Genomic DNA, 10,620 nt, shown 5'->3' with positions numbered 1-10,620 from the left:
TGGTTCTCTATTCTTGCTAACCATCATTATACAGGTGCATGGACAGATTATTCCTCTAAAGAAATGTCATTATAAATATATATGAAATGCAGTGAAAGTTATGCTTCTAATGTGACAAAATGTGGAATAATTAAAGCAAAAATAACACTTGTGCAATGGATTGCAGTTCCTCTTGTGATCTGCTTTAAGATCAACTAAACTCAAAATGGGTTAAGGGTCAGTGCTTGCAATAAATACTCAACTTTACCAGTCGGACGGGAAGCAAAAAGACAGGTCAGAATTTGGCATTTTATTTTCCATTTTTATTTACAAGTAAAAACAAACAAAAAAAATCACAGGATTGTGTGTTTACAACAAAAATAGGATTTTTAAAATCAGCTTCAGCTTTTCTTATGTCTTCACAAAACTATTTTTGCACTCTGCCCAGAAACAGTCATGAGTTTGCCTTTTCATTTAGCTTATTAAGAGATACATAAAAAATGAGCCTTTGTCAAAACCAAGGCCTAATGTTAAAATCAAAGCACTAAATGCTTCACTGGAGGTGCAACTCAACCAGGCCTTTAAAAACACATCAATATGATGCAAAAAATAGGTACAGAAAAGCAGATCAGTATGATAAAATAATACAAATGTTGCAACAGACTTGTGTTTAAATTAAATAGCGTTCTCACTGAGAACTTTAATAAACAGAGTTTTCAACAGACAAAGCTTTTACAGATAGCAACGCCAGTACCTCATCTCCCTCTCACTAATTCACCGACTCCTTTTAAAGGCAGGGCATGTGAAGTATGTAGGAGAAACGTGATTAATAGCTAGGTGTCTTGCCATCAGTTTTAAAATCTGCTGCAACTCTTAAACACTTTAGATATCATTCTAATATCACAGAATCGCTGACGGGAAGGTCAAGGCCAATAGAGTTAGCCACTTCCTCGTGTAGGATAATTTGAGACAAGAGCTCCATGTTGGTTATGTTTTTATGACAATCTGTCTTTGCAGGGATTTAGAAAAACACTCCATGCAGTCTGTGAGGAGAATGCAATCTCATGCATGAGCTTTACTCAATGTGGGGGTTTCTCTGGCATTACATGGAGGGCTCTGGCTGCAGGAGGCACTGGCAAAGCCCCTTCGACCAAACAGAGCTTCCTATAGAGAAGGGAAAGGACATAAAAGAGTTAACGTGTGTAGATGTGCAAAACAGCCATACTCTGGGCATTTTTAATTGCACAGGCAATTTGAAATAGCCGCTGACCTGCACAGTCTCCAGAGAGCGTGCCCAGCCTCCAGGTGAGTCTGTCCTGGCTGCAGCGGATGCTGAGCTGTCAGGATTAGCGACCTGAGCAGAGGCCCCAGGTTCGGCTGGTTCTAAGGCTGCTGGATGTGACGATGAAGACAATCTAATTCCCGTGTCGGTTTCCTCCTCGATTGGTGTGTCTTGGGAGCCACCCAGAACAGAAGAAGAGTTTGATAGAGCCGGACCCATCCCGGACATGTTACCGGGCGCTGGGCTGCACTCCCCAGATGTGCTTGGGGGAGTGTGAGTGTTTTTCTTCCTTCGAAGCGTTTCGATCCAGTTAGAGCTGTGTTTGGAAGCAAAGTTTGCTAGCGCCAAGGAGGAGAGTCTCATGTTTTTTCCCGAGGTGATCAACTCGCCAAAGCCTTCCTGATGGGAGAAGGCGTAGCCTGACCTCCTGGAACCACCTCGGGCGCCGAGACGTCCCTCAGAAACACTGCCTGTGCCGCGCCAAGCCCCTCCGATGGTGCGGCCTGCTGGTTTCCGCCTCTTCTGCCTCACCAGTTGAGTGTAACGCACCTATAGATGTACCAAGAGTAGAAGATAGACATCACTTTTGATTGTTAGTGATAGTGTTAATTGCATCTTTAAAGATAAACAGAGATAACATGTTTTGTTTTGAGGTCACATTGAATTCTGGACTCGGAGGTTTTGGTAACTGTCTCGGCAAAACTCCAAATTTAATAAACTGTAGAGAACCTAACTTCAAACTAAAGAGGAACTTAGTCACAGCATCTTGATTAAAGCTTCACTTGGCTGTCTTGGTGACTAACCCCCCCCCCCCCCGGGTTCAACCTACGCAATTTTAGAAAGCAGCTCTCGATACTGGCCTACACGATATTTGCTGGGCATTCAGAGTGCATGAATGTTTTTCACCCACAGTACGCAGTTAATGATTGCCTTAACCCGGTTTCAAACCGACATACTGGAAAGACACTGGCACATGTTGCAACGTGAGAGAAAACATTGTTTCTGGACACTTTGTGCTTTCTCACCGTGTCTGAGAGCTGAGGCTTGAGATCCAGCTTGAGGAAGCGGAATGCCAAAACTGGAACTACGCATATTGCTGTCGCTAGTGCAATAGTTAACCACACAACTGGCTGCAATAGTGTGTTGTGGGCACTACCTGCACTCAGAAAACACACACAAACACGCACGCACAAACATGAGGTCTATAATATTTGAAGTATTTTTCACAATTTCACAAATGAAAAATAATTCTATAAGAAATTCAGTTCCTAAAAATTATAATCTTCTTGCTACCACATATTTACAGTTACAATTTAAGCTGTATATGATGATACAGATCCATAGGAAAATATGGAAACACTCATTTCACATGGGAAGAAAAATGCAGTACATTTTTAGATGTTTTCTTCAGGTAAAGTGCCTTGCAAAAGTAATCTTATACATTCATTTTTTTTTCACATTTTGGACTGCTAGAACAACAAAACTTCAGTTTATTGTATTTGGATTTTCTGCGATATAAACTAACACAAAGTAGCGCTTAGCTTTGAGGTGCACAGCAAAGGGTATGTAGTTTTGTTAAAACACAGCAGAATCTAAAAAGAAAGACATGCTCTTGCATTCGGTGACTGCCCAAGCATGGAGAGAGCAACCCTAAACAATACAGACAGAAATACACAAGCCTGATTAAAATCAAAGCATATTAATGCGTTAGAATGGCCCAGTCAAAATCTACGCCTAAAATCAATCAAGGTCTGAAAAAAAAACCTTCAAAAAGGCAGTTAGCTGATGTTCTTCATCTTATCAGTTTGCCTGGCCAATTTTTCTAAGATTTCTTTATTTGTAAAAAAAAAAAAATTGTTTTATTTCTAATATAGAAACATAAGCTACTTTGTGTTGGTTTATCATATAAAAACTAATTAACAGACACCAAGGGTTGTGGTTGTGGCACGATAAAATGTGAGAAATTTGAAAGGGCATGAATATTTTTGCAAGCTTCTGTATGTTGGAAACCAAGGTCAGAAGCGGGGAACCAACCTACGAAGCGGAACTGATTGGGAAAGATCCTGAAGAGGGTCTGACTGTGCAGCGCAAACATGATGGTGAAATAGGAGCCCACAGAGCCCCAAACGAACATGTGGTTAAAGACTGTCCAGAAGCCGGTATCTAGAGCGATCTGCAAATAAAGGCACAACGGTTACTTGACAACAGAGGAGTGAGCAGCTTTAAAATAAGCTCAACCTGGTCAAGAGACCCTCACCTGTACACTGACAACTATAACAAGGGCTGTCGCTGTGGTGACTGCAAACGTCTGGTAGTCGGCGAGGGGCACGCCGTTAATCTGAGTGGCGTTGGACAGCACGGCGTAGGGCACAAAGAAAAGCACCACTGAGGTGTAGATGCCCTGGGCGATGCAGATGAAAAACTCCTTCTTGTTGAAGAGGAGGTTGAGTTGCCCGGGCTCATACAACTTTGGATACTCCAGACTTCTGTGATCTGGAACATCCTGCAATAAAAGGGGAAATGAGAGACGTTATTTGCTAAAATAAGAATGTGAAAAAGTCAATGAACGAGCTGATGGCTTGGTGGTTTGAGCAAAATACAAAAAATATATTTGCGGGAAGCTTTAAATATGGATTAATGGCTTATTTGCAAAACTCAACACAATGGGTAACATGTAACATGTGTGCAAAGTAATGATAATCAAAAAGACCTGGTCAAAAACCCCCATGGCCAGCACAGGGAGGGAGGTGTACACAATGTTGTAGAGTGTGATGAAGTACTGATCATACACCGTCTACAACAAAAGAAGACAAACACAGACATAAGGTGAAAGTCACAATCAGCTCATCCCCTCCCAGCAGCCCGCGTTCTTAGCACGTTGCTCTGCTCTGACCTGGGCAGAGAAGCCACAGAAGAAGCCGAACCAGAAGTGCACCATGGTGAAGGCGAAGTTCTTGTAGAAGAAGTAGCAGAGGAAGCGGCACATGCGCAGGTAGGACCAGCGGCCGTGGACCAGCAGGAGACGCTGGAGGAAGCGGAACTGGGCGAAAGAGTAGTCGCTGGCAAGCACGGCCTGGATTCCCTCCTGACCGGAGATACCAACTCCAATATGAGCACCTGTACGAACAAAGAGACAAGACGTAGTTCTTCACATTTTATCATTTAAACCTTGCTAAATAAATCAAACTAAACTAAATAAATATGGCATCAGATGAACAGCTGTAACCAAATGTTCACAAGGAGTCATCATGGCAATCGAGATAAATCCATTTGGTGTTTATACTCTGCATTTGCTAACGTTTGAATTCATGGAGCAGTTGGAATCAGTGTCGTGTTTGAATACCCAACTATGTCCAAGTTTCAACCAGCTGACCCACCCATTCACATGGACAACCTAAATCTATTCTTGGGAAAGGTTTTATTGTCAGCGGAGTCAGAAAATTAGCTATATGGCCACGGGGCAAAGAATTTTTTTTTTTTGAAAGAGCTAATAAGAGGGTTTCAATCTTGTACTGTATGAACTCTCAAGCACGGAGGTGGTTGCATCATGCTGAGGTTCTGTTAAGTTGTCCGTGGTTCTGGTACATTGCTGGATGTGACAGTGAGCCCAAGCCAAGCAGGCACTGACCAAAGTGTTCAACAAAAGGAATGAATGATGTGAAATAAAAAAATAAAAAATAGAACAAATATGATAGTAATTAAAAATAGAAACGAAATAAAACAAGTAAAAGTAGCAACATGAAATACACCACTGACGAGAAGAAAATAAAAAAAATTTGATCAACACCTCGTACCAGTTCAGAGGCGGGTCTTAAGAGCAGATATAAAAATGTTTATTAAAGAGGTGTTTCTAATTTGCAGCGGCAAAGCGTTCCATACGGTAAAAGCCTGATCTCCCCTGAGCTTCAGCCGTGTCCTCGGTATCTCCAACAAAAGCTGGTGATACTACTCAGCTCGTACTACTCAGAACAGGTGCCTCAATGAAACCATGTAACCATGTTTCTGTACCTCCAGCAACAGCTGACCGGCTGATCTGAGGGACTGAGAAGAGGAATACAGGTGGACATTCTGAGAATAGGTGGTAGTACGACAGTAATAAATACACGGTTACTGTTAAATAACAAATAAAGGCAGTGGACTCTACCTCTAGGCTTTCAAAAACAGCCTCAGATCAAATGTTGGTTGGTTGAAACGTGGACAAAGCAGTTGAAGCGTTCCAACAAAACAATGATCCCAAATACACCTTATACCTGTTTTTTTAATGGAGATAGCAGGCTACCATTAATATTCTGTAGTTATTGTCCAAGCTTAAAAGTCAGCCGTGTGGCTAAAAACAAGGTTATTTAAATAAACTTTACCATTTCTGTCCAGACACTGGACAAATATACAACCAGATATCCCAGAAGCTTATTAATGGCAAAATTTCATCTCAACTTGCTACAAGACATTTGTCAAAATATCAATGTGGTATATCTTAATATATGAGCCATTCTGAACGTGTACAAATGACAGAAAATCCTCACCTTTACTACCCAATTTTTGTTGTACACAATCACTTATGTTGTTTGTTAGAATATCCTCCAACTTAAAAACAAGAAGAACATAAATCAACAAAAGGACAAAATTGAATTGCCATTTGTGCGGATGCGAGCATGTAAACGTCTGATCAGGCAGTTTACAAACTATTGGACTTTTGGACCTAGGAGTCATATTGTCATTATATTTATTTGGCGAGAATAACTTCCTGAAGGATTCATGACATGGCATAAATATTCTTGTTTCAGATGTTATAAAGCATAATCAAACCTTTCCTTTCCCAACTGCTACTAGTGAATTCTTACATGAATATCTTTAAAAATCTAAAGCATGGCTTTCTTTTTTTCTGAACATAGGCCTCACCAATGATAAATCAACAAATTAATTTGTCTTTTTGAAGTCCTAATTTTGAATATGTTGATAGGTTGCTTCTCATGAAGAAAATATACATTTCTAGCTATGGACATGAAGTTTGATCTTCTTTCTCGACAGGGATGATTCGCTACGTCCATGTGCAACTACAAAACCTCTTACAAACTCTCTCAAACTCCTATGTTCTCATCAGTTTAATGCAAAGAAAACAGAATCTCCCTGAAAACTTGAAAACATTAGCAATCACAGGAACAAACCACACCCGTCACTATTGCACTGATTGCATTTCTGCTTTAAGCTTGCATAAATCCATTTCATGCACATAAACGCAGACAAAAACACAACAGGTTGTGAAACCCAAAAGACAGAAACGATGCTGAGTTAACTGGTAAAAGAAAATGCCGTTTCTCCATCTGGTTTTATGTAACTCAAAAGACACGCTGCATTCAACACCAGAGATCAGTGCTTGAGAGTTTTTGCGAAAATAAATTTGGACGTTTTGCACATTTATCCATTTCAATGTCAATAAACCCAAAGTAGACAGTGGAACATGTTCTCCAACCTCATAAACGCAACGTGACCAGTGCAACACACATTTCAACATGGCCTCTGTCACAGCTTGTAACACCACGTAGGTAAACAACTCTTACAACCACCACTTCTGCTGAGAATTTCCATTGCTTCAGGGTAGACACGGTCATCCCGTGAGCAGACCTGACCTGTTCTCTATTATTTCTGTCCCTGCTGTAATCCTGTTACAACTGCCTCTCCTATTCCTCACGGATTGATCTCTTCTGCACAACTCACTTTTGATCATGCTGACGTCGTTGGCGCCGTCTCCTATAGCCAGAGTGACGGCCTTCTTATGTTTCTTGATGAGCTCCACCACCTGAGCTTTCTGCAGCGGAGTGACTCTGCAGCAGATAACTGCTTTGCACGCACACGCTGTCGACACAAACTCAGCTTCCATGTCTGCCTCAAGCGCATGTGCCTGTCGTAGGACATGGGGGGAAAAAAAAGACTAAGATGTTTATGGAAAATATCAAGGTGAAAGCTGCAGGAATTAATACAGATGACTGCACATCCTCGCTACTTGCTTTGAATCTGTGTGCACTGGGTCAGGGTGTGTTATTCTTACCAAACTATGGCCGCTGATAATGAGGGCAAACTCCCCAGAGATGTTGTCCATGTCGCTAGAGGGAGATGAGGGGAAAGAGGAGCAATGCGGCTGTTTCGACCCTCCTCCTGTTGTACCGTCTCCTTCTTGTCCATCTTTCAACCCGTTACGTGTGAAACTTGCCTCGGCCCAGCCCTCCATCCCTCCATCCTTTCCTCCATCTTTAGCACGGGACAGCTCAATCATCCTCTCCCTTGCCCTTCTGAAGAGTAAGAAGAAAAAAAACCTCTACATCAACAGGAGCTATTCTTCTTTTGTTTCAAAGTCAAACCAGAACTACTGTAACTATGTTATACTGTGTGTGTATAGGTCTGTATAAAGTAGAGAAAATTTGTTTTCTTTACGTCGCTATTGAGGTTAAACTCAACAGGAAACTTCTCACGATAGACATTTTGAAAATAAACTGTCAAAAAGCATTTCAGGAGCGCGGTGGTGGAGCAGGAGCTTAACATTCAACCCATGTTTGGGGGACTGAGTCCTGAACGTGGGCGTCCTGGGGGTGAATCTAATGGACCTTTGCTTGTCGGAGACTTTCTGTTCTCTCAGGGGGACGCCGGCTTCCTTATCTGACTCCGTCAGATAGATTTGCTCCGCATATCCATCTGGAAACCTTTCATTAAAGTAATTTTGGGAAGGGGCGAAAATACTGGTTAGCTGATTGGCCTATGTTGGTGATAGACGGGCCAAATAAACCAATCAGAAACACAACCACAAGCCAAGCTACTCTTGCTGCTGCAGGTAAAGGCTCGTTAGCTCAGCAAAGAAATACTCTGTAATTCCGATAAAACTTGCTCGATAGCCACGCTAACGCTAGTTTCATCGGCTGGAGCCACCATGTTCTTTAGACTGAACTGCCGCGCTTCTCCTTGCGTCACACCTCAACCCGCCTCAAAGCCAACGCTGATTGGACGTTCGTTTGGTGAACGGCTCCAAATTTTCTTTAACGGAAAGTAGCCAGACTGATCTGCGAGTGAAACCTTGAAAGCTCGCGAGATCAGGATGGTCTCACGAGGCTACCGGCTTCCTCCCACAGTCAAAAAACAGGACTGTTAAGTTAATTGGTTAATTGGTCTCTCCAAGTTTCCCTTAGGTGTGAGTGTGTGCATGGTTGTTTGTCCTGTGTGTCTCTATGTTTCCCTGTGATAGACTAGTGACCTGTCCAGGTTGTACCCCGCCTCTCGCTCGTTGACCACCGGAGATGGATGCCTGCATGGATAACTGAGGATGGATGGGTGGATTTTGAGGTTTACAAACAACAACTGACCTGAGTTCTTGCCGTACACTCTGAACAGTGTGTCCACTGATGATGAACACCTCAGTCATCTCATCTGTCAGCATTTTACACGAGTAGCCAATGTTGACTGCTGTCTCTGGATGAAAGATAAAGAAGTGGGTGAGCACACACTACAAACAGTGCTTATTACTCAAGTGTTTAGTTTTAATCATTTCAAAAAACTAAATTCTTTAAACACTTTTAGGATGACAATTATAGTCATTCCCTTACTTCTTGCATTCGTCTTACTCAGTAGAATCACTACATCTGTCTTAACTGATTAATTTGGCTTATGAATTGTATTTTATTAAGCCAAATCTCAGTAAAAACAGCGTTTGTGTTTGGATTTGATAGGTTTGTCATCAGTGGCACAGGATTAGTCTTTCAGGTAGGGGGCTGTGGGGGTGTTTCATCACCTTGCACTCTCTTTCCACCCTGACAATCAGGCAAACATGCTAATTTTTGTCATACACTAATGTTCATGTGTAGCTTTTTAATCACAATCATCAGAACAAATCAAAAAATAACTTACAAGAATCTTCTTAGAAATGGAAACATTTTATGTAATGAAGTGCAGCGCTCAAGGATATGAAGGTTCTATTTTTTTTTTCCAGAGAAAGGAGTGGAAATGTTTTTATCTGTGTTTATCAGTGATAAAGTGTGATGTAAGTAAAATAAATTGCTTCTCTCATTGTCGCTGTTCACACATCTGCGGTGCTGAAAATGCATCGGCTAATTGTCACCTGCCATTGTTATTCAAGTCATTTATTAGGAATGAGGATCATTAATACAAGCAACAGCTTTATAAATAATAACCATGACAAAAGTAAAAAATCTACACTGGCGCGAGGACGTAGTTTGATGCTGCGGTGCAGAAACAAACTTGCGGTGTAACCCAATTTTCTTACACAGGAGATGGTGAGTAAAGAAAACGATTGCTGCCTGCAGCTGTATGACTGTACGGACCATGCGTAGCATATGGGATTATGCTTTGATTTAAAAAAAATATTATAATTATTTGACTTTTTATTGATTTTTTCCTTTATTATTATCAAAGCCGTGAAGAAACTAAAATTGGAGATGGTCTTTTGTGTCAAAGGCTATGGGCCTAAGTCCTTAGACAATTTGAATTGTTAAGTTTACTTTTCTTTCTAATTACTAATTACTTCTAAATTACTAATTAAGAAGAAATTACTAATTACTTCTAAATTAGTCAAGCTAATTTCATCTCATTCCACATTCTTTAAGATGAACTTTGGTTCTCTAACTTAGATCAGCAGTGAACCAGGATTCACTGAATCATTCTAAAGATGGTTTTAAACTATTTTATTTGTCTTTTTGTTTATTTTGTGTGTACACAGTTCCTTAGCTTATTTTTGTCTTAATGTTGCTTAATAGAGTAGTTAGGTTTCACAATTTTTTCGATTGAAATATAGTGTTAATTTAGATCAACAGCATTATATAGTGTTGTTCTCTGGATGTTATTTTCTATATTTTATTTCTGTTAATAAATTCTTAAACTTGAAAAGAAGTTGTCACTTACTTATTCTATATGTGTGCAGAGTTTGCTGTTAAAAGAATGCCAGTGCTCAAATCACCCTTTCAACTATTGTCCTAATATGGTGTTGGGCAGCTGTTTGGACCGATATTCATCGGACAATAATTAACAGACCGAGAGTTATTTCATAAACATTGAATAACTTAAAACAGTGCATAATGGCACAACATGGTGTAAGAGAAAGAAGCGACGGAGAGAGAGAGAGATATGACACATCCACAGCATTTCTGATGCTTCAATGAGCACCAGTAGGTAAAAGATCTGAAAGATCTGCTCTAAAGTGCATGCATCTCACCCTGCTTGTCTCCAGTCAGAACCCAGATCTTAACGTTGGCCAGAGAGAGGAGAGCAATGGTCTCTGGAACCCCTTCCTGCAGCTTGTCCTCAATAGCTGTGGCACCTAGGAGCTGGAAACACAAAGACAAATGTGTATACATTTGACA

The 10,620-nt window shown here is 40.9% G+C and overlaps 1 protein-coding gene across 3 annotated transcripts in view; it reads right to left on the bottom strand.

Moving 5' to 3' along the window:
• Positions 1-269: 269 nt before the first annotated feature.
• The window catches only part of atp8b2 (ATPase phospholipid transporting 8B2), a 40,306-nt gene continuing 29,955 nt past the window's right edge, over positions 270-10,620 (bottom strand). For all 3 annotated transcript variants that reach the window (XM_021318171.2, XM_036133989.1, XM_012865784.3), the window contains 11 exons: positions 10,473-10,584; positions 8,611-8,716; positions 7,308-7,548; positions 6,977-7,160; positions 4,155-4,378; positions 3,972-4,055; positions 3,519-3,764; positions 3,296-3,434; positions 2,287-2,417; positions 1,250-1,810; positions 270-1,143 (listed from right to left, as the gene is read on the bottom strand). In XM_021318171.2, coding sequence (XP_021173846.2) covers positions 1,042-1,143; positions 1,250-1,810; positions 2,287-2,417; positions 3,296-3,434; positions 3,519-3,764; positions 3,972-4,055; positions 4,155-4,378; positions 6,977-7,160; positions 7,308-7,548; positions 8,611-8,716; positions 10,473-10,584 — 2,130 coding nt within the window. In that variant the 3' untranslated portion in view covers positions 270-1,041. The remainder of the gene's footprint in view (positions 1,144-1,249; positions 1,811-2,286; positions 2,418-3,295; positions 3,435-3,518; positions 3,765-3,971; positions 4,056-4,154; positions 4,379-6,976; positions 7,161-7,307; positions 7,549-8,610; positions 8,717-10,472; positions 10,585-10,620) is intronic.

This window comes from Fundulus heteroclitus, chromosome 3, assembly GCF_011125445.2.
Source record: "Fundulus heteroclitus isolate FHET01 chromosome 3, MU-UCD_Fhet_4.1, whole genome shotgun sequence".
In the NCBI taxonomy this organism is placed as follows: domain Eukaryota; kingdom Metazoa; phylum Chordata; class Actinopteri; order Cyprinodontiformes; family Fundulidae; genus Fundulus; species Fundulus heteroclitus.
Note: the sequence above shows the minus strand (reverse complement) of the source record. Positions and strands in the feature narration are given on the sequence as shown.